This window comes from Paramisgurnus dabryanus, chromosome 17, assembly GCF_030506205.2.
Source record: "Paramisgurnus dabryanus chromosome 17, PD_genome_1.1, whole genome shotgun sequence".
Classification (NCBI taxonomy): domain Eukaryota; kingdom Metazoa; phylum Chordata; class Actinopteri; order Cypriniformes; family Cobitidae; genus Paramisgurnus; species Paramisgurnus dabryanus.
The window spans coordinates 36,646,294-36,670,331 of NC_133353.1; the positions used below are offsets into that span (position 1 = coordinate 36,646,294).

A 24,038-nucleotide genomic window follows, 5' to 3' on the forward strand; every position below is an offset into this window, starting at 1 on the left:
ATTATTGCACTGATGGTTTACTATTCATTTCTATGAATTTATCTATTCATCTTTTATTATGCAGTGGAGTATCAGAGACTGATGGGATTGATTCTGTAAACAGATGAAGGTTTATCTATACTTCACTCTCATCCTTGTTTAAATGTTTATCCATCCAGGGTCACGAGGGCCTGGAGCTTCACTCAGATGCCAGTATCTTGGGTACACCCTGGATAGATTATTGACATGTTTATCACAATAAGAAAATACAGCAATAAGAAGATAAATCAGCAGAGTAATAAATACGAACCGTCTTAAGCACTGAAAAAATCACCCAGTCTGGATCAGCGCCACACGACCCGTTCCATCAACCATTAAGAGTTAAAATATGCTCCTGATTGTTTGGACGTGAATTAGTGGCGGGCTTGTCTTTTTTCAGCTGTTTTTTAAATGAGCTCCTGTAACATGATCTTTATTCCCTTTTCACCTCAGACGTGAAAAGAAGAAACAGACCCCTGCTCATGAATAAATGAGCCTCTTTATGTGTGTGTGTGTTTAATGGCCATTCATACAGAGCGCATTTGAATGCTTCTTTATACAGACTTCACTGCACCCTGAGCAGTCTGAGATCATAAAGATTTCTTGCATCATAGGCACTCGAAGTTTGCAGTCTTTCATCACGTTGCAGTAACATCTCACTTCACTCTTTGGCTTTAGCAAAATTTTCAGTTTGTGTTTTTTGCCGCACTATTCAAAGTTTGTCTAAATGGCCAGTCAATGCTGCGATTTGTGACCACGTTTTACAGTCTGCTCATTGCTTTATGAAAGTGACTGGATTGAATTAAATATACAAGTAAACATCTACATTTGTGATTATCTCATTTGAGAGTCTTTGCCGTGTAAAGGATCGCGTGACTGATTGTCCTCCTGCATGCCTGTTTATGTAGCGGTCGTGAAGTTTTGCTGCGGTATGTGTGCCGCCCATGCTGCTGTCTTCATCGCTCCGTTCCTGTGATGAATTAACATCATGCCTCGCTGATTAAGAGATGTTATTCTTTATTCCTGATTAGCCCGAGTTAAAGCTGTTACACACTGCCAACCGCTTCACCACATTTCACAGTTTACACAAACACGGTTTTAAAATATAGCTGCTAGCAGCGGTTACTGGGCCAGACACACTTTTGAATTATGCTTTCTGTGGCCGCATACATTTGTGCGGTCATGTATTTTTGAAGACGCTCGCTTGAAAGGCGACAAGCAGACACATTATCGCTTGGGGGTGAGTGTGAACTTATGCCCAACACATTGTGGCTCTTTCATTTCAATACACATTGCCAAGAAAAATCTGGCTGTCTTGGTGTTTTTCAGTCACTTGGTCTAAGATGATTTTAGATTGGACAAATTTAAGATTTGATAAACTTCATAATCAGTTTAAAACAACAGAAAGGCGTATTGCAGATATTTATTTTCTACACGCCTATAGAAATGTAAAAAAGCCAAAATACCTGCTTATTCAAAAGGGATAAAAATTTAAATTACGAAATGATTTCTTCTACCCCAAGCCGTCTGATATATATATGTTCATCATTTTTCAGACAAACACAATTTGATTTATTTTAGAAAATGTCCTGGCTCTTCCAAGCGTTATAACTGTTGAAAACAAGGTTCACGACTTTCAAGCCTAAAACAGTGCACAGGGTTCCCACGGGTCCTTGAAATCCTTGAAAGTTTGTGAACCTGGGGAAAAAAATTCAAGGACCTGGGAAGTTTTGAAAATCTACATACGGTACATAGATACAGGTCATTGAAAGTGCTTGAATCTATTTTATGCAAGAAGTTTTCTGGAAAAAAAAATCCATATTATTCACTGTGTAGTGTAGGATAATATCATTACAATTCTAGACTTTTTAAGCACACGTGCTAAACAGTTCACTTTAAATGCTTATATCTTCTGTATGTGAATGTTGATTCATACCAAAATGCTTTTTTGCATAGTTGTGTTACGTATGTAACTGTTGTTCCCTGAGAAGGGAACGAGACGATGCATCTTTCTTGCCATATTTCCTCATTCCTGTAACGCTGATATACTTCCTGACTCCCGCGTCACCCTGTCTTTGTCGTTAAGCCTCACCATTGGTTGAATTTGATATACACATTCAGACGCACTTACCCCTGGAGGCGTCCACAAAATGTCACCGCAGTGACGCAGCGCGAGTTCCATCGAAAGAGAACTGTAACAATGTATCTTAAAAGGTAACACGATGTAACCTTGCTCTCACTTGAAATGTGTCCCCACATTTAGTCCTTGAATTTGAGGGTATTGGACCTGGAAAGTCCTTGAAAGGTCCTTGAATTTGAAGTTAACTAAGGTGTGGAAACCCTGAGTGCATCCATACTTCACAGAATTAATCCACACAGCTCCAGGCGTTTAATAAAGGCCTTCAGAGGGCAGTTAATGCGATTTTAGTAGAAAAAGACCCATATTTTAAACTTAAACTATAATAAAAACAATACAAATGTAATAAAAACTAGCTTCCTAATAATACTAATAATATCAGCGTACGATGTGTAGTGATGTAGTGCTGAACACGGAGGCCGGAGGCACATAGCAGGAAAAAAACAACAATGGCAGTCACAAGTTCTCACCAGATCTTATGCATTGTACGCTACGCATAATGCTAATGGTAGCTTATTATTATAGTTCATAAAATTTTAATAGGGGTCATATTATGAGATTTTTAAAGATGTGAAATAAGTCTTTGGTGTCCTCAGAGTACATATGTGAAGTTTTAGCTCAGAATACTATAGATAATTTATTATAACATGTTAAAATTAACACTTTGCAGGTGCGAGTAAAAATGTGACGTTTTTGGGTCCTTTAAAATGCAAATGAGCTGATGTGCGTCTGCGTATGCTTCGGATCTGTCAGTCAGCGCGAGGAAGATCGTTTTCGAGTCTTGTCACTTTCAATACCAAACTTTTTCATTCTTAATAACTCTTTAAACATCAAGCAAGTCCAGAAACCAAAATGTCAGACGTCCATGTGGATGTAGACGCATCTTTGTATAGATAAAGCATTTAGGGCAATACATCTCTCAGAAAACGTACAAATAAAGATCATTTTAGATGTTTAATGACTATTTAGACCCTTGAGATCGCTAGACGAGCGTACTTTTTTTAATGAAAACATCAATTTCAGCCAAAATGTTTTAATTTGTACTTTCTTTGGCCTGTAGCTCAAAATTAGACGGTGCTCATTCAGACTCATTTTGCCAGTACGGGTCACATTATATCAGTACATGTACATCTATTCCCTGAGATCAAACCGCAACCTTTTGCATTGTGAATGCAATGCTCTACTATTGAGCCACAGATACACTATAAATAATCAAGTGGTCAATTTTTTTACATTTGCTGCTGATTTTATCCAATATTTGTGTGTATTTTTCTTCTTATTGCATCATTAGCCTAACAGCATGAATATGTTGAGTTGAGTCTCAAGTGTGTTTTCAATGAGAAGCGTGATTTGTGTCATGCAGTGTTGCCTGTGTAAAGCTTTGACTGGAATTTGGAGCGGAGCCCGTAAGTTATAACGTGAGCGTAGACGTCTTTCATGACAAACATTATTTATCACGAGTGACCTCATGCCGCCCCACCCGGTGTTGTATTGTTTATGAAAAGACACCCAAAACCAGCGGTGATGCAACAGTGTGAAGTGTGACAGACAGTGATAGGTTATGAGCTTGTTATTGTTGTTGTATTGTGGTTGGTTTGGGTTCTGGCTTTCTTTCAAGTCCAAAACCCATCGGCTCAGCACAGTGCTCTGCTTTGATCTTCCCTTGTTGGTGCTTATTTAGTTTTCTCGCTGTGAATATTTTGTGGCCCTCGCAGCACACATTAAAGCACAAGAGAGGAGAGACGGAGAGCCTGTGAGGGCTGAGGTGCGGGCAGGGCTCGTGTCTGCTCCTAATTGGGGGAAAATGCCTTGCACATGGGCTCCTGACTGCTCGCGGTTGGAGAAAGAGTGCAAATGTGTACGGCGCACGCTGTTTGTGTTTGACATGCTCATATGTGTGTTCACCATACTTATGCACATCTCCAGTAATTAGTTTGGGCCGCTCGCCCTGTGTGTCAGTGTTTGTAGCTGATTAAGGAAAGATGTGCTCTTCTGTTGCACCATTTCAAAACCTTTTGAGGTGCTTTGCTGTCTACTGCCTACATAGTACAAATGAATTTGTCAATAAGTCAACCTAAAGGCTTGCAGACTTACCAACCAAAAGGTAGGCATGTAAAAATCAAAACCTGTAATTCTATCCAAGAAAGTATACAAAGATGAGGGATGTGCATTTTTGTCAAGTTTTCATTTTGAATACTCCACAGGTCTGAAAAATGAGTACTTGAGTACTTGGGGGAGGAGCATCTGTGGGGGCGGAGCAAATGCATCATGGCAAAAATAGAATTTTTTATTTAGTAAATACAATTTTTATTTTAAATAGTAAATTTTTTGTTTTAAATGTTGAAGAACACTGCTAGATTTAATGGAAAACACAACCGACACGAATGAAGCGACTAAATCACGCTATTCGCACATAGTTGGATGCTTGAACATTTTTGAGTTAACCACTTTTTTAAAGACGATTTGCCTACTTTAGCTAGTTTGTACTGATTATATGTATATTTGAGTAAAATTGAGTAAAGAGCGTTGTTAACAACTTACCAGATTGTCCGATCTCCTCACTCACTTTCTTCCAAGCAAAATCCTTTTTATTCCTGTTTCTGTAAAATAACAAAAATGTGTCATATAGCTCTGGGTGTCCACAAAACAGCAACGATGATTTTGTCGTCCAGTGTTGTTTCATATTTCTGCCTCAGCTCGCTACATTGTAATCACATCATTACTAGAGCAAGCTCCTGATTGGTTAATGCAACGCGTATATTGAGCAAAGTTTCGATTTTTCAACTCGCACAAAGCATGTGTTACACGCATCAAACACCCAAATCGCATGATTCGCGCTGCCATGTCTATCATGTCTTTGTAAGTCACTCACACGTAATGCTTCATTCACATCTGGTGTGAACACACCATTAGTATTTTGTGTCATTTTAGGGATTAGTTGTGTTGCGTGGTCTTCTCTGCTAGCCTCACATTTCTGTCTGACAGTAAATCATATTATGGTTCGTAAAGGTCTCTGGTATCTCTTGACAGCACTGCATAATTTGCACCTGACTGTATTTTTGCCAAGCATCACTGCATGATTGTAAAACCATATTGCCTCAGTGATGTGAGATGTGTTTGGCTTCGTGAAGCGTTTTGCGGACTCATCAGGGTGATGCAAGAGCACTTTGGGACTTCTGTGAATCGCTTTCTTGTGTTACTGTAATGTCATGCAATCTTTACGATGGACCACATGCACTTGTAATGCTAGCCAGTCAGATCTCAGAATGCCGCCATAACCAACCACTAAAAATGTAAAACCCACACGATCATCATTTTTGTGATTAATCGTTGATGTCAATGTGCTTTGAGTATATATGATATATGAGTAATACATCACAAGATTAGCAACATGCCAGACTATACTGAATCGAGTCTCTATATTTTGTAATGTTGTAATGGCTATGTAGAAAAATCCAAATCAGTCACTTATGAGGTAGGCATTTTTCAGTAATATATTATTAAAAATTGTAATAATATTTTATTTCATTACAAATATTTGAATATTCATTTATTCATCTGCAGTTATCTCTGTATTAACAAAATAAAGTTGTCTGTCTATATAACAGAAAGCTAACAAATCTCTCGTGATGCAGTGATGTGGCAGAGCAGCACATCTACAGTAAATAACACATGAGCCAGTGGACAAAAAACAGACAAGCCGGCGTTAAAAGTCTCATTTTTATGTACACTCACCTAAAGGATTATTAGGAGTGCCTGTTCAATTTCTCATTAATGCAATGGTGTAATGGTGTGGGGAATGTTTTCTTGGCACACTTTAGGCCCCTTAGTGCCAATTGGGCATCGTTTAAATGCCACAGCCTACCTGAGCATTGTTTCTGACCATGTCCATCCCTTTATGACCACCATGAACCCATCCTCTGATGGCTACTGATGAGTTCACTGTACTAAAATGGCCCCCACAGTCACCAGATCTCAACCCAATAGAGCATCTTTTTGATGTGGTGGAACGGGAGCTTCGTGCCCTGGATGTGCATCCCACAAATCTCCATCAACTGCAAGATGCTATCCTATCAATATGGGCCAACATTTCTAAAGAATGCTTTCAGCACCTTGTTGAATCAATGCCACGTAGAATTAAGGCAGTTCTGAAGGCAAAATGGGTCAAACACAGTATTAGTATAGTGTTCCTAATAATCTTTTAGGTGAGTGTATATTTTACATTAAAGTCTGTAATAGACAGTACAGGTGAAGTGAAAAAAGCATTGAATGAGCAGTGGCCTTAACCCTGCGATGGTGCATTAAACACAAACAAACATTACAATAGGATTTCTTCTATTCAAATTATTATTGCAGATCAAATATTTGACCATTCATGCACATCCGTATTATCAGGTTTCATTTCAGTTAGGATACTGTCTGTATAGGCAGAGCACAGTCCATATACGCTATAGTACGCATTGATCTTAACTGTTTTTTACTTTTAGGAACTGCATTTGTGTCAGAAACACATGTGGTGACTTGAATTGCTGCATTCATGTGCAGGTCAATAGGTTTCAGGAGAGTCTTTGAATTATACTCTATATTAAATCTCATCACGTGAAATCAAATCTGATCTCTACAGCAGTAGAGTCTATGATAGTTATCAGACATTCAGGTCATATTGTGTTTGTGAAACATCTTGAAAAGCATCTGGATATGATTTATGTATATGGTGTGGTCTCATCTCTCATCTGATGAGGTCTTCAGTGATTGGATAACCATAACCACATGCTTTTACAAACAGTTTTACCTGAATGGATTATAATTATACACAATGCATAACAGGTTTCATAATCTGGTCTGGTGTCTGTTTTCAATGGTGTCACAGGGTCAGTGCAAGACATTTGTGTCAGTGCTTCAGAGAGGAGACAGCTCAATTAAAATCATTTACAGTCCACCAACCCAGTCTTGGTAAACCATTCTCTACAAGCATGTGAAAAAATAGCTAATTGAAATGTGGCTCCCCTTGTGATGTCACAAGGGGATCTTATTATAATAATACCACCCCTTAATCTGCACTATCCAACCACAGTTCTGCCATTTATTGCGAAAATCAGCTCATTTGCATTTAAAAACAGCACATTTTTGCTCCAACCTACAAAGTGGCAATTTTAACATCTTATAATAAATTATCTGTGGGGTATTTTGAGCTTAAACTTCACATATGTACCAAATATTTATTTGACATCTTAAAAAAGTCTTGTGAAATGTCCCCTTTAAAGGGATAGTTCACTCAAAAAGGAAAATTCGATCATTTACTCATCCTCAAGTTGTTCCTAACCTGTTTACATTTCTTAGTTCAGCAAAGGTGGAAGATATTTTGAAGAATGTTTGTAACAACACTGAAGAAGGGCACCATTCACTTCTATAGTATGAAAAAATTATACTATGGAAGTGGATGGTGCCCCAGATCTGCGTTGTTAGAGACATTATTGAAAATAAATCCCTTTGTGTTCAGCAGAACAAAGACTTTTATACAAATGTTGAACAACTTAAGGGTGAGTATATGATGACAGATTTTGTATTTGTATCCCTTTAACAATGCAGCGATGTCTAAGGTGTTGGAGAATCATTTTAATACTGTTGTGAGTCTGTCCTGTAGTTTATAGGGTGGCCATTTGTGCCAGTACTGCCGGACATGTCCCGAACAGGATTTCGGGTGCGTTCTCCGGAAGTTGGGTTGGTCGACCGTATACGTCATCAAGGTTTAATATTTCAGGTTCAATTTCAGAAAAGCAACCGTTAAATTTCAAGGTAAGAATGAAACTACAATGATTGTATGTCTTAAAATAAATTAATCTTAATTTTCTAATGTATTTTAACTGAAATGTGAGAACCTCGATGACGTCGAGCAACGCGACTTCCAGAGAACGCACCCGAAATCCTGTTCTCTATTAGTTTGTGTAGTGTAGATGTTTCTCATACAGAGAGATCACACTGTTTAAAACACAACACAACACAGCTTGTTAAAACTACTGGATGCTCCTGTGGCTTTTCATGTTTACGTAAGCTGTAAAAACTGTTGAAGAAGACCTAAATATGACAGCAAACACAGGTCTGGGACTTTGGCATGGACAGAATTTCCAGCTTTAAAATCCATTTGTCACTCGCAGGACTTTACAGTCAGTGTGTTTCTTCTTCCATGACTCCTGTAGTCTTTTTTGTTTGAATTCACAGGCGTGTGGAAAGCTCTTACTGTGTGCATGTTTCATTTTACAGAACTGTACGGTTTTGATGTTCTCATTGATTCAAACCTCAGACCGTGGCTGTTGGAAGTGAACCTCTCTCCATCATTGGCCTGGTGAGCATCATTTACACACATTTACTCTCTTCTGTGGATGTCTGATAGCTCTATCACTGCCGGTCATGAGTGTTTGTATTTTGCTGTTTGGTGATTTAGACTAATAGCATATTCATAGATTCACAAATATTAAATGAGGAAAGGGTGTAGAGTAAGCCTGACGTTGTCATACTCAATTCTAGTCAGAATTTGAGTCTGATACCGCTCCATTGGGCTGTGATTATTGGGCGTGTTTCAACCGAACCAGGACAGACTATCTCTTACCATTTGTAAGTTAGATGAACTTCATCCACAGGCTTCCGAAAAGGAGCTGGCAATGACCACTAGTTATATCCATGTTGTCGTGCACGCTGAGTTGCCCATTTTCATTGTGTCCCATCTTCTTAGCGACCATCGGAGGCAGCTGGTAAATTAAACTTTTGCTGAATCCCGTAGGAGGGATGGCAAAAACATCTTTCGATAAATCAATAAATGCCTTGATCGCGTTTCTCTGTTCCTCTTTTAAAATCAATCCGCTGTCAATATTTTCTAAAACAGACTCGATGGCAGAATCTTCACATCTCAATTCTCCAGTCGCAGCCATCTTTGTTGTAAACGGGTTCAACACAAGCGCTCTTTGGTGACGTGGTTGATTACGTTACTGTTGATCATCTGTCCATCATTGTATAAAGCCCTCCCTGACAATTTGATTGGTTCGAACAGTTTTTGTTGGAGCAACTACAGACCCTAAAAATCCCGTCCTGAAATGTTGTTGGCGGGGCTATGTCTAGCTGTCACCTAGGCTTTTTTAGGCCTAAAGAAATTACTGTCACAGGAAAAACGTTTACATATGCTGTATTGATGAGTTTAAAGAGAGAAAATTATCGACCACAGGGGAATTTAAATGATTTATATGTCTGATATAAAAAAACAATCTACTACCTTATAACAATACCATCTGTTCTTTTCACCATCTGTAAACAACAAAACTAAAGCGAGACAATACCCCATAGACTCTCTGACTACAGCAGAAACTATTCATATTATTTATTTATGGGTTTACAATAGAAACCTTATACAAAACACTTAATCTTTACAATGTGCTGAGCGTCAGCCATTCTCTTAACAATGACAAAATATAACCGGTCAGGAAAATTCAATTATATTCTGTTGAAGGCCAAACTGACAAAGGTAATGCAGAAATTATAAATGTATACTCTTCAAAACCCCTTTCATTTATCGTAACCCTGACTAAGATCTATCTACAGGTCAGACTGGATTAATGTAGCTTTTACACAAATAAATGTGGACACATAAAAGTTGAATGTTGTCAGGTTTATTGTGGAAACCGGAAGGCCAATATTTGAAGAGACCCTCTGGTGAGTGAACACCTTTAATAAACGTGTCTAACAGAAAGAAGAACGTGTTCCTCAACGCTTCTTCTCCAGGACATAATGTGACCAATAAACATTAACATCATAAAACTACCAAGTGAATTATGTGCTTATTCAAAACATACCTGATTTCTTGCCTTTAGTAGCCTATTAATCATATTTGAATGTCAGACACTCCCTAAATGCCTCTCAAGTGTTCAAACATTTGTGTTCAATCATGATTAAGTTAAGTAAATAAAGACATATGTATTAGAAAACTAGATATACTTACTGCTTGGGAATCTAAAGAAATTATAAGGCAGGTTAAGAAAAATACAAGTACAAAAAAAAGTGTGTTTATAAAGTGTACATTTCACAGACTTGTTCACTTGTGTTGATTTTTTCCAGCGACGCTCCTCTTGATTTGAAGATAAAGGCGAGCGTGATCTCTGATATGTTTTCTCTTGTGGGTGAGTAATGTTGTAGATTTCTATGAATTATCATATCAAAGCATAGATCACCCAGGACTGTGGTGTAGTGTCTGTGCTCATTCATCTGTGTGGTCTCATCTCAGTCATTTCAGCAAACACAGCGTTGAGTTTCAGTCTGAAGCTCCATCACATGACTTTTAGTTGGTGGTGTCTCTCTCATCACCGGATTCATGTTACTCAGTGTTCACAAACCACTAATGACAGGTGTTGGATTTCTCAACCCTAAAAAACTCTGAAATGATTCAATGCTTGAGATGAAATGAAAGATCACGGTGCACCAAACACTAGTAACTCTGTTCGGACTCTTTTCATTAACGTAATGATTTACATGAAGGTACATTGGATGAGTTTGGCTGAGGTGAACACCTCTGGACCGCACACTTGAAGAAAATGAAGGCTTAAGGCAGACTTGTGATCCACTTATGTAACAGACTGTCAGGGCTCCAAAAACAAAGAGATTCGCTCGCCTGAGGGCCAAAATGACACCGGAGAAAGGAATGCTCGCTGTAATAATTCGTCTCTCTACATTAATGCTGGAGATGATATTTAAAGTTTTGACTTGTTTGTTTTTTTAGCTGTGATGGTAGGAATATAACAAAAATAACTTTCTTTAAAACCCAGTGTGCTGCCTGTTGTCTACTACATCGCAGTCCCTCCAGAAAGAGGGAAAATATGAGGGGCTTGCATGATTTCATAATCCCCACATTTTTGTAGCAAAAAGTCATATATATCTTAGCAGAAATTTGAAAAATTTTGCATTTACTTCACATATGCGCTGCCATGTACCCTGTTGTTATGGAAATGTTAGGAAGTGACGTGATTATGTGACGTGAACATCAATTTCATCGCATAAAATTACATAAATATCTCACCTATTTCATTGCAGGATCTTTGCCCGCAACAATCACAAAAAACTCCGTGTTTTTCTGGAAGGACCGACATAGGATGTCTTTTTTCTTATTGAGCTTAAAGGCAGGGTATCTAATTTTGAAAAATGCTAACGGTAGCCGACTAGCAATGAAGTCATACATAACACACAGAACATAAACAACTGGTTTACATCAGAATTAGTTAAAGTACACTTTCGGTTGTGTAGACGTAGTAACTATATCGTTATGCTAATCCGTAAACGAACACAAATTTCATAAGCAACACAATGTTTCATCAAGGTAGAATATCTGAATCTATCTGAATACAAACATATTGGATACCTACCTTACCAAAATAATACTACGTCATTATATATATTGCATACCTATATATATATAATTTGTTGTTTAAAGAGCCGTTCCTTCTCAGTTTGTTGAGTATTATTGCTTCTATTTTGTGCATTTTTGGTGCAACATGTATTTTGTTTTTACTATGTAAATTTTTGACTGAAAATATCACATCCATAACGCTGGAATCACTTATACAGCAATCGTGCATTGAACAGACGTGTGGTTAGCTTCAAGTGTAAGCGTGGGCTGTCCGTCAGATTAAATGTCATCAACTACAATTATCAGCTTTCACAGTTTTATCCAGTTTGTGCTAAATGTCTGAGCATTAAACATCTGGATGAATTAAAAGAAAACAAATGATGTAAATTATAACATATTAATCATCATCCAAGTTCAGTTCAAACTTCTGTAACAGCAACTGTTTCTTGTTCTTAGGGTTTGTTTGTCAGGATCCGTCATTACGACAGCCTCGTACAGAAAGACCTGGGATTGATTCAAGAATGAAGAACCCAACCCAGAAGCCTCAGGTAACTTTGGTAGAAAACTTGGGCCAGAAATACACAATGTACCGCATTTGCAAACAAGAAAAAAATGATCAGAGCTCACAAACAGTAAAACACATCACAAGACTGACTGAATGTCTACTGTCAACAGATTAGAAAGATTAAGACCTTTACCACTCAGCGTTTGATTGATTTTATTTGTAGATACCAGACTGAACGTTATGAAGTGAACCAGTTTGTGTTCACAACAGACATGAATGAAGAAAACGTCTCGGTTACGTATGTAACCCTCGTTCCCTGAAGGAGGGAACGGAGACGTCACGTCGTGACCGACGAATTGGGAACTCGCTTAGAGAGACCAATCTGCTTCGAATACTACTAAAACGCCAATGAACTTGGCATTGAGATATTTGCATAATGCTGGCGCCGCCCCGCCAGGTGCGTATATAAGCAGCAGGTGCAAATGAGGAAATTAGCTTCTTTTTCGCTGAGAAAGCCGGAAAGTGTGACCGGCCGTAACAGCAGGTGGCAGCACCTGTGGCGACGGGACGTGACGTCTCCGTTCCCTCCTTCAGGGAACGAGGGTTACATACGTAACCGAGACGTTCCCTTTCAGTCGGTCACTACGACGTCACGTCGTGACCGACGAATTGGGAATCCCTACCAAAACGCCACTAGGGGCTGACCTCTTCCAGTGTCTGCGTAAAGCCCTCCGGTTCCACTTAAGGATAAGGAGAATTAGGTTTTAAGGCAGAAGGCCGGGCACTAGATGTTCCTTTAACCCCACAGTAGTGCCAGCGACTGGGAAGCGCCCTATCTGAGCGGTATAGGGACGCTGCGGAAGCCACCGCCCCGTTAAGGGCTATTGGTGGGCGAAAGTCAACCGTAGTTGAGGTATAAATGACAGCCGTGGCTGTGTAAGCAAAGCAGTGCTCTGCTAAGGGAAACGTGGGCTAGTAGGATTAACCCCACGGAAAAATACTCACAATGGAACCCGGTGGGACACAATGTGGAGCCCGAGCCAACACGTAGGTTCGCGAGGATGCAGCTAGTGAAGGCTGACAGCCAATGCTCCGCAACAAAGGCTGCCAAGGCAGCGGAGGAAGAACAATTCAAACCATTACGCATTTTTGTTCTGAAGGCCTTCCATACTGACACAATTTATGAATCATCAGTTGGAGGCTGCAAGCCGACCTGTGAGACTGTTCTCCGTGCTCCCCCTGGTGAGGAAAGAACACGAGAGGATACAGGCTCAATACGAACACTGTAAAATCTAATGAACGTATTAGGTGTCGCCCAACCAGCAGCTCTACAGATGTCTGTTAGCGAGGAACCACGAGCTAGAGCCCAAGATGAGGCAACGCTCCGTGTGGAGTGCGCTCTCAAATTAAAGGGGCAAGGAATACCCTGAAGATTATAAGCCAGGGCGATAGTATCAACTATCCAATGAGACATCCTCTGCTTAGTGACAGCTTTCCCTTTCTGCTGGCCACCATAACAAACAAAGAGCTGGTCTGAGGTCCTGAGGCTTTGCGTGCGATCCACGTAGAGGCGCAGTGCGCGTACGGGGCACAACAAAGCCATGGTTGGGTCTGCGTCCTCCGGGGGCAGCGCTTGCAAGCTCACCACCTGGTCTCTGAAAGGAGTGGTGGGAACTTTGGGCACGTAGCCTGGTCTGGGCCTCAATGTTACACTCGAGGCAGCAGGACCAAACTGAAGGCACGAGTCGTCAACAGAGAATGCATGTAAATCCCCTACTCTCTTCACTGAGGCCAATGCTAGCAGGGTCAGAGCTTTCATTGATAAAAGCTTCAGACTCGCAGACTGCAAAGGCTCGAACGGGGGGGCCTGAAGGGCTTTCAGCACCATGGACAGGTCCCAGGGAGGAATAGAAGGAGGGCGCGAGGGGTTTAGCCTGCGAGCGCCTCTTAGAAATCTAACAACCAAATCATGCTGGCCAACTGTTCTGCCGTTAATAAGTGAGTGATGAGCAGAAATAGCGGCGATATCAACTTTAATGGTGGAGGGTGACAGCCTACCGTCTAACCTATGTTGAAGATATAAAAGCACGGTGTTAATAGGGCATTCTCTGGGGTCCTCGCGTTGCGAAGAGCACCAGGTGACGAAAAGGTTCCATTTAAACGCGTAAGCCCGTCTCGTAGACGGAGCTCGTGCCGCGTTGATTGTGTTAGATACCGTTTGTGGTAAATCACCTAAACCTTGCGCGCGCTCAACGACCATACATGGAGATCCCACAGGTCGGGGCGCGGGTGCCATAATGTGCCCCCTCCTTGAGAAAGAAGGTCCTTCCTCAGGGGAATCCGCCAGGGAGGGGCTGTCGCGAGGAGCATTAGCTCTGGAAACCAATTCTTGCTCGTCCAATATGGGGCGATCAGTAAAAGGCTCTCCTCGTCCTGCCTGACCTTGCACAGAGTCTGTGCGATTAAGCTCACTGGGGGGAATGCGTATTTGCGCATCCCCCGAGGCCAGCTGTGTGCCAATGCGTCCACGCCGAGGCTGCCCTCGGTTAGTGAATAAAACAGGCGACAGTGGGTATCGTCCGGCGACGCAAACAGATCTATCTGCGCACGACCGAACTTCTTCCAAATTAGCTGGACCGTCTGGGGGTGGAGTCGCCATTCGCCGGGGCGCGCAGCTCGAGAAAGCGCGTCCGCTGCTGTATTGAGCGAGCCCGGAATGTGAATGGCACGAAGGGACCTCAGATGCTTCTGACTCCAAAGGAGGAGATGACGAGCGAGATGCGACAGGTGACGGGAGCGCAAACCGCCTTGACGGTTGATATACGCAACGGTCGCAGTGTTGTCGGTGCGTACTAGTACATCCTTCCCTCGCAGCTCCGTAGCGAAGCGTACGAGTCCCAGATATACTGCCCACAACTCTCGGCAATTGATATGCCAGTGCAACTGGGGTGCTGTCCACACCCCTGAAGCTGTAAGCTCGTCGTACGTGGCACCCCAGCCCGTGTCGGACGCATCTGTGTGTACAACAGCATGCTGAGCGATCTGTCTCATGGACACACCGGACCTGAGAAACGCGGGGTCCGACCACGGGGGGAATGTTAGGCGACACGCAGGTGTAATGGTTACACGATGGATGCCGGCGCGCCACGCTCTCCTCGGGACTCGATCGTGAAGCCAACGCTGAAGCGGTCTCATATGGAGCAGTCCGAGCGGTGTCACGGCCGCTGCTGCAGCCATATGCCCCAGGAGCTTCTGAAATTGTTTCAGCGGGACCGCATTCTTCCCTCGGAATGAACCGAGGCAAGTCAGAATTGACTGGACGCGCTCTTCTGTCAAACGCGCCGATAAATCGATCGAGTCCAGTTCCATCCCGAGAAAAGAGATCCTCTGCGTGGGGCAGAGTTTGCTCTTTTCCCAGTTGACCCGAAGACCCAAACGGGCGAGATGCCGAAGCGTTAAATCTCTGTGCTCGCACAGCGTCCGTCGAGAATGCGCTATTATAAGCCAATCGTCGAGGTAAGCCAATATGCGAACGCCGCTCTCTCTGAGGGGTTTTAACGCCGCCTCCACTACTTTCGTGAACACACGGGGAGAGAGGGATAGCCCGAACGGTAAAACTTTGTACTGGTATGCCCGTCCCTCGAACGCAAACCGGAGAAACGGTCTGTGACGAGGGATTATGGACACATGAAAGTACGCGTCTTTCAGGTCTATTGCCGCAAACCAATCTTGGGGGCGAATTGAATTGAATATTTGCTTCGGTGTTATCATTCTGAAGGACCTCTTCTGCAGAGATTTGTTCAGAACGCGCAAATCCAAGATCGGTCGCAACCCACCGCCTTTTTTGGGTACTATAAAATACGGGCTGTAGAAGCCCGATCTCATCTCGGTTGGAGGGACCGGCTCGATCGCGTCCTTCGCCAACAGGACTTCGACCTCTGCACGCAGTACGTGTGCATCGGACGCTTTCACCGTGGTGAAACGAATGCCCGAGAATTTGGGTGTGTGCCGGATGAATTGAATTTCGTAACCGAGGCGAACAGTGCGTAAAACCCAACGAGACGGGCTGGGAAGCTGAAGCCACGCCCCCAGGGACCGTACGAGGGGAATTAACGGCACTGTCGGGGTACCCGCGGTGGGGCGGCTGAGCGGGACAGGTGGTACTGCCGGTACGTCTGCTGGGACAGCATAAGTATCTACAGTATGTGTGTGTGTGACACTGACCTGAGCCCGCTGAGGGTGACGGTCGTCTGGTCTCCTCAGCGGAGAGCACAGACTCCGAGGAGGGTGCTGGTGGTCCCGTCTCCTCAGCGGAGAGCTGGAACTCCTCAGAACACCCGCTGGCGAAAGAGGAGAGGGAGGAAGAGCATGTAAATGCCCGCTCACATCTCTCTCGATCCTCTGGAGACCTGGAGAAGGAATAGGAATGCACTCTTTTTGTGGTTTTGTGGGTGCCGGCTGAGAAGCCGGCGGAACAGAAACAAAAGGAAACCAAAGATTCTCCACCCGGCCCTCTACCGGTGGAGGGAGCGATGCCATCACCGTCTCCCGTAGAGTGATCCCATCCCAATCCAGGTCGCCCGTCTCAGGGCCGCTTCGTCTTCCGTTTACCACGGGAAGCGGGTGGGGCGGGCGGGGCGGGCTGTCGACGGCTGTTCCCCCTCCGTGGCCTGGAAGATGTTCTAGTGGGGGGGGCGGAGGCAGCCGCCGCAGGGCGCCCTCGGCGAGGAGCAGACGGGCCCGCCGGCGCTGGAGGGCGAGATGCAGGTCGCTTGCGCCGGGGCATGATCTGTGCGATCGCCTCTGTCTGCTTCTGGGCGGCGGAGAACTGCTGGGCAAAAGACTCCACCGACTCACCGAAGAGGCCAGCCTGTGACACTGGAGCGTCCAAAAACTTGTTCTTGTCCGCTTCCGACATGTCAGCCAGACATAGCCATAAGTGGCGTTCCTGGACCACCATCGTGGACATGGCACGACCAATCGCCTGCGCTGTCACCTTCGTAGCGCGAAGAGCCAGGTCAGTGGCAGCCCGGAGCTCCGAAAGGACAGGCGAGTCGTGTCCTCCCTCGTGCAGATCCCTCAAGGCTTTGGCTTGGTGAACCTGCAGCAACGCCATTGCGTGCAGAGCTGAGGCCGCCTCTCCACATGCCTGGTGGGCAGCGCCCGTTAAACCGGAGGACTGTCTGCAGGCACGAGAGGGGAGGGTTGGGCGGTCCTTCCAAGAGGGAGCGTGGGCCGGACACAGTTGCATCGCGACCGCACGCTCCACGGGAGGGATCCCCGTGTAACCCTTAGCGGCTCCGCTGGTGAGGGAGGTGAGGGGGGACGGCTGAAACGGCCGTAATCTCATGGAAAACGGCGACTTCCAGGTTCTAGTCAGCTCCTCGTGCACCTCGGGGAAGAAAGGCACCGGTGGAGAGGGTTGTGAAACCCGGGCAGCTCCAAAGAACCAATCATCCAGGCGGGACGGTTCGGGCTGAGGGGGGGGAACCCACTCTAACCCTACGGTCTCCGCCGCTCGAGCGAGCACGGCCACCATCTCTGGATCGAACTCCGGCGTCCCAACCCGACCAGAGGGAGGAAGGGCGTCGGGGTCCACGTCAGGGGGAGGAGGCCCACCCTCGGATGCTGCGGCGTCGGTGGACCCGGAGGGCGGCACGATGGATTCTAGAGACATCGTAGAACACGACGCTGAAGTCTCCATCGGCACATCAACCGGCTGTGGATGAGGAGGCTGAGAGCCTGAGGACGAATCCCCCGCTCGGCTCAGCACAGTGATGCGCAGGTCGTCTTTTGAGAGCTTCACAGCCGCACCGTGGCGGCGTTCAGCACTCGCATGACGAGGGTTGCGTTTTTCCCGGAGGAAAGACAACCGTCTGCGCAAATCCACAAGGGACATGTTCTCGCAGTGAGAACACTTACCCCCAGCGAACGCTGCCTCTGCGTGCTCGATGCCCAAACACGAAAGACAACGCTCGTGACCGTCCTTCGGACCCATGTATTTGCCGCACCCAAGATCGCACGGACGAAAAGCCATCCTGAAAAGGACGCTGATGTCCGGATATACGAGAGAGTGGCTGCCTTTAACAAGGCACAAAGCTCTCTCGTATCACTCTTTTAGGGAAATTCACTCAGATGCTTAGTTGATGAGCGCACAGGAAGGCAACGCACACACAAAACTCAAAACAAAATAAAGATGTAGAGTCGTGGAATTAAGCGAAGCGTCCGCTGTGGTACTGCTAGTCCAACCAACTTCAGCAATCGAATCCCACCAGAGTAGAGTAGCTTCTCAGTAGCAGATACTGCCGGCTTTCGAAGCGATAAAAAGCTAATTTCCTCATTTGCACCTGCTGCTTATATACGCACCTGGCGGGGCGGCGCCAGCATTATGCAAATATCTCAATGCCAAGTTCATTGGCGTTTTAGTAGTATTCGAAGCAGATTGGTCTCTCTAAGCGAGTTCCCAATTCGTCGGTCACGACGTGACGTCGTAGTGACCGACTGAAAGGGAACTAAATTGCTCTATTCGTGTATAGTTGGACACTAGAACATTTTTAGTTAACTTGTGTCATTTGCACTTGAAATTATATACATATAATACGCTCAATTTGCAGGCTTTGGGTAGTTTATGAGTAAGCTCCTGACTGGTTAACACAGTGCTGATATCTGCCAAAGTTCAGATTTTTCAACTTGCACAATTTGCTCGAAACGTTCAATTCATGTCGCGTCATTCGTGCCACAGGATGTTTATCGTGTCTTTGCATTGACTTAACATGTAAATCACTTGTACGCTTCATTCGCATCATGTGTGAACGCATCATTAGACGCTCCGCTGGTCCAGAAGCAAAAAATGTAATCACCCAGCAAGTAGTGCACAACAAACCAATGGGATTTCACCCATTTCACCCTGTTATTGCTTCCAAATGATTCATTCAGATCATAGATTTTAGCTCAATAAACGGTCTCCACGTGTGTAAAAGCCCTCAGGAATCCATCAACCTTGCTCGCAAAACGTCTAGCAGCTGTTTCATATCATTGATGATGAAAAAGTTGCTTGAGACCTTATAGTAACAGAGTATTTAGAGATTCTGTGGTGGATTTAGAGCAGCGGTTTCTCAGCAGCTCGCCTCGGTTTACAAATAAAGAGATGATTTGTCAGTCGATTGGGTTTTTTATGACCAATGCGGCCCAGCTTGGTTTCTGCTCGCCTACTGAGGAAATGCATTCAGTAGATGATTGTTATAAAGAGTGCAGTTGAATGAATTTGGCTGGGTGGGTAAGCATCTCCAAACCTCTCCAAATGTCCACTGATAACTATGATTTAATGTAATTGTTCACATTGTATTTGTCCATTCATTCATCCACCCATCAGCTGTACTGCTCATCGTTTGTGTAGTCTTGAGGTGTGAAGGTAGAAAAAGTGCTCTAAACAATCCCAACCAAGACATTAGGGTCTTATCTAGTGAAAGATTGTCAATTTCGGCCAAAAATATGCACTGTGTGATGCACCAGCGTGACCTTACATATTAATACGTAATCACATGGAAAGGTCATGCGTTACATATGTGTTTTGATAAAATTATAAAAAAATGAATAAATTACATATTGTGTGTCATTTAGAGAGTGATGTCCATCCAGCGTCCCGTCTCAGAGGCTCAGAGAGAGAAACAGTCGGGCAAACGGATGGACAGCACAGTGGGTCTGACAGCAGAGGAGGTCAATATTAAATTATTACACTTATTTCAGAGTTTAACCCTGTCATGATCATGAATGTTTTTATTTGTTTGTGTGTTACATGTCATCCTGACAGGTGAAAGTATTGAGAAGAGTTCAGGAGGAATATGAGCGCAGGGGTGGATTTGTGCGCATCTTCCCAACTGCAGACACCTGGGAGCTTTACAGGTAAGAGGACCTGATAAAAGATTTAAATGTGATAGAAACACTGGACAAATGGCAGTCATAGTCAAAATTATTAATACTCTCAGTAAATATGAGCAAAAAAGGCTCTATTCAAAAGAAATCTCAATTGTTCATCCTATTGATCTTTCAAAAATCAAACATTTTAATTGAAGTAAAACAATTGAAAGTGAGGGGGAATCTAATCAAAATAAAAATTAATATTTTTCACAATTCTTTATCTAAAGTATATTGACTTTTAAATGTACACATATCTTAACACAACAGAATGAAATTCAAAAAAACGTTTTGTTAAATAATGTTTTTTTTTTTGTATAAACAAGAGGTTACACAAAGGACCAAATAGCTTTAAGACGTGAGAGAGATCTTTGCTCTGTACTCGTGCTGAATGAATGACAGGTTGTGTCTGTGCATTGGATGTATGTGCCACGGACAAGTTTAAACTGTCAAAACCTTAAAACGCATGCAAATAATACACTTTTTGCATGAAGATGCAATGTCTGCGATATATATATATACTTGTTGTAAATGCTATTTAATGGGGATGTGATGATGACGGGTTTTGTGCTGCATGTTAGTACTGGATCATGCAGTCATATCTCTTTAAAGCCCAAAGAGAGAAGTCCAAATTTGCAGGTCGCACATGAGCAACGGGTTGTAAAAATGCTCGCACTGCGTAAAAATTGTCTCAAATTGGGGCCGCATTCAGGGAATAAAAAAGATCGGTTCATGAGATTGGCAAATTTAGCGAGTACCAATCAAGTCATTTAATACTGTATGATCGATCGGAGCATCCTTAATTTCCATCAGAACAATAATAAAGATGTTTTAATAAACTATGTTACATTCAACTCTCAAGGAGATTTAGAGTCAAAACATTAACAAGGATCACACAATTACAGAAATGAATTGAGACTCGGGGTCAAAAAAGTACATAAAAATATCCATAAAAGGTAAACAATAATAATGACTAATCTCCGCAGTTTAATAATGTTGTGGGTTTGTCTTTTCTACTTCGATCCTGGATCTTTTTTTGGATACATGACATCATGGACTATTAAATATAAACAAATAAAACATTTAAACCTGACGTGTTCTGCTAGACAGTCCTTCCAGAAAAACAGTTTTTTTTGTGATTGTTGCGGGCAAAAATCCTTGATTTTGCGGCACGTTTTCTTAAAAAATGCGATGGAATATGCTGGATATTTATGCAATTTATGCGATGGAATTGCGGGAATTTACGGAAATTGCGGAACTTGCAAAAACTGAGGAAACTTGCAAAAGCAGCAATGATGTTCACGTCACATAATCACATCACTTCATAACGTTCCCAATGCAAAAGAGGACACGGCTGCGCTTGTGTGAAGTAAATGCAACATTTTTCAACTTTCTGCTCATAAATATGTGACATTTTGCTATGAAAATAGCGGGGATTATGAAATCATGCAAGCCCAGCATATTTTGTGCGGGGAAATCTGTATTTAATGCGGTGAAGGTGTGTCATATTTGGAAAAAATGCAGCCCCGCATAAATATGCGGACTTTGGCTGGGTATGCAATAAATCGTGCGATCGCACAATCGCGTTTTTCTGGAGGGACTGGCTAGAATAATGGGTCATGGTTGGATGTTTCATTATGACATTGATCCAAAGCAAACATAACCGCCATCAAAGTCCCCTAAACTAAAACCTGTGAGGTGAACTGAAGAAAAAGAGTTCTGGAGTATTTAGCAGATTTGTTTCTTACTAAGGGTTCCCATCAGGACTTTATTATCATATATTAAACATGTTAAAGAAATAGTCCCTTGCAAATGTTTGCAGTGAGTTCTTTGAGATACAGTATGTGTTTTTAATGATATGGCCAAAATAGATTTCTTATCATTACATGTTGGTTATTACAACGATGAAATCATGATCTGGTTCGGGTACTCGAACCAAGTTCTGATGTTAGATTAAACTCACGCAGCACAATGATGTTGAATGAAAGCAGGCAGATTAGTTTGAGGATGAGCAGCCGGTCGTGCTGTTTCTCTGCTCTGTGGTGTGTCTCTGATAAAACATGACACCTCACTGCTTCAGCAAAGCAAACAATCCATAGCTGGCATCTCCATCAGAAGAACTAAAGACACAGCTGTGGGGGCTTTTGCCATGAAAACTCAGTCATAGTAAACAAGTTCAGGTTAGCGTGTAAAGGACTTCTGTCATCACTCACTCATCCCAACCTCATATTCTTAAAGAAACAATAATTGTAGGTCATAATATCCAAGCTGCTCATTTTCCATACAGCATAAGTTGTGATTTATATGTCAAGCTATAAAAAGTGTCATAAATGTTCCAAGCGTTAATCCAAGTCTTCTCAATCACGATTAGGGTTAATGTGAGGATCAGGACAAACTGTAAGTAATAATCTTTTCTTAAAGGATTACTCCATTTTTATTAAAATCCTGATAATTGACATGTCCTCCAAGATGTTTATGTCTTTCTTTGTTCAGTCGAGAAGAAATACATTTTTTTGAGGGAAAAAACCTCAACAGTTTACAGTTTCAATGCAGCTTCAAAGGACTCTAAACAATCCCAACCGAGACATAAGGGTCTTATCTAACCAAACCATTGTCATTTTCGGCAAGAAAAATAAAATATGTACTTTAAACTACAACTTCTCGTCTTGCACTAGGCGTGTGACATGCCAGTTCGACATTACGTAATCCCTTTTTGGAGGTAAAACATATTTTTTTCTGTTATATAAATGTTATGTGTTATATAAAACTGCAATTTAATACAAAATGCATGTTTGTATTTTATGAATTAAAATTGAAGTTAAAAGTTTGTATAAGCTTGTGAAATGATAAGTTTAGTTCATTCTTACTGCCTATAAATTTGTAAATACACTGAAAAAATGATTCATTCAATTTACTTAATTTTTTTTAAGGTAAGTGGTTGCAATCAATTTATTTAAGCTACATTTAAACATAATTTTTGTATAAATGTAGCTTAAATAAATTAATTGCAGTAAATTAAATAAATATTTTTTTCAGTGTACTGTTAAAGTAATGTCTTATAGCTTTATTGTACAAACCATTTATAAAATAAATAGTGTATGGTAACCAGAATCAGATTGCTTATACAGTCAAATGTTTTACACTTATTTATAACATTTATAGCTGTATGAACTTGCCTGTGACAATCTTTAGATATAGATCAGATCTTCTGTACATACTGTTGGAGTCGCATCTGAAAACAACAGAACTGAAATTTAACCTTGAAATTGGTTGAGACTTGTTATGTAATTAATGTCTCTCTCTCTCTCTGTCTCTCTCTCTTTGTCTCTCTCTCTCTCTCTCTCTCTCTCTCTCTCTCTGTCTGTCTGTGTATCTCTGTGTCAGTGGTTATCTGGAATACAAGACATCTATGAATGCCATGTTGGCTAATAAACTTTTCCATGGAAGGTAAGACTTTCCATGGTTCTTGGATAGATCTTCATCTGTTTTAAGGAAACTTGAGCTCCGTCTTTTTTATATTTAATGAGAGAATGTCATAAAAAGGCTTATGTGCTCTGACATAACCGCTATATTTCCCCGAGGAGCCCGTAAAGATGATTCAAACATAGACTGAGTTTGTGTGCTTTTCTCTTGAGGGATTTTTTAATGGCTTTCCCACACTTATATTTTCTTGACATTTTCTGTTGCTCTTTGCTTGTCAGATTTGGGAAAACAGCTGCGGCCTTCAAGTCAAGGTTAGCGTCTTTAATTTCAACACGGTTGCATGACACACAAACAGACACAAAAACAGTTTGTTACATTTTATTCAGCAGGAATAAAGTCAATGATAATGTAGCGGTGGAGGTGGCGTCTTTCTACACACATCATCTGATTCAATATGAAAGAAAACTTCTTACTTTGGAGGAGCGCAAGCTGAGGCGAAAACCTGGACGAGCCCCCAGCAGAAGAAGAGAGGAGGGTGGGTTTTCTTCTTCATTTTTAGCACAGTTTATATGGGATGTTTGAATGATCTATTATTAATATAGCATGTCTGTCCTTACACGTATTAGGCATGGATGGGATCTCTAGTGCTGGGAGCT

The 24,038-nt window shown here is 42.4% G+C and overlaps 1 protein-coding gene across 1 annotated transcript in view; it reads left to right on the forward strand.

The window, feature by feature from the left end:
• Positions 1-24,038, forward strand: part of ttll5 (tubulin tyrosine ligase-like family, member 5) — a 92,542-nt gene that overhangs the window by 16,506 nt on the left and 51,998 nt on the right. Inside the window, exons 13-20 of the mRNA XM_073812422.1 lie at positions 8,417-8,498; positions 10,259-10,320; positions 11,997-12,088; positions 19,666-19,761; positions 19,856-19,947; positions 23,344-23,406; positions 23,661-23,693; positions 23,772-23,917. Of these exons, the coding sequence (XP_073668523.1) occupies positions 8,417-8,498; positions 10,259-10,320; positions 11,997-12,088; positions 19,666-19,761; positions 19,856-19,947; positions 23,344-23,406; positions 23,661-23,693; positions 23,772-23,917 (666 nt within the window). The remainder of the gene's footprint in view (positions 1-8,416; positions 8,499-10,258; positions 10,321-11,996; positions 12,089-19,665; positions 19,762-19,855; positions 19,948-23,343; positions 23,407-23,660; positions 23,694-23,771; positions 23,918-24,038) is intronic.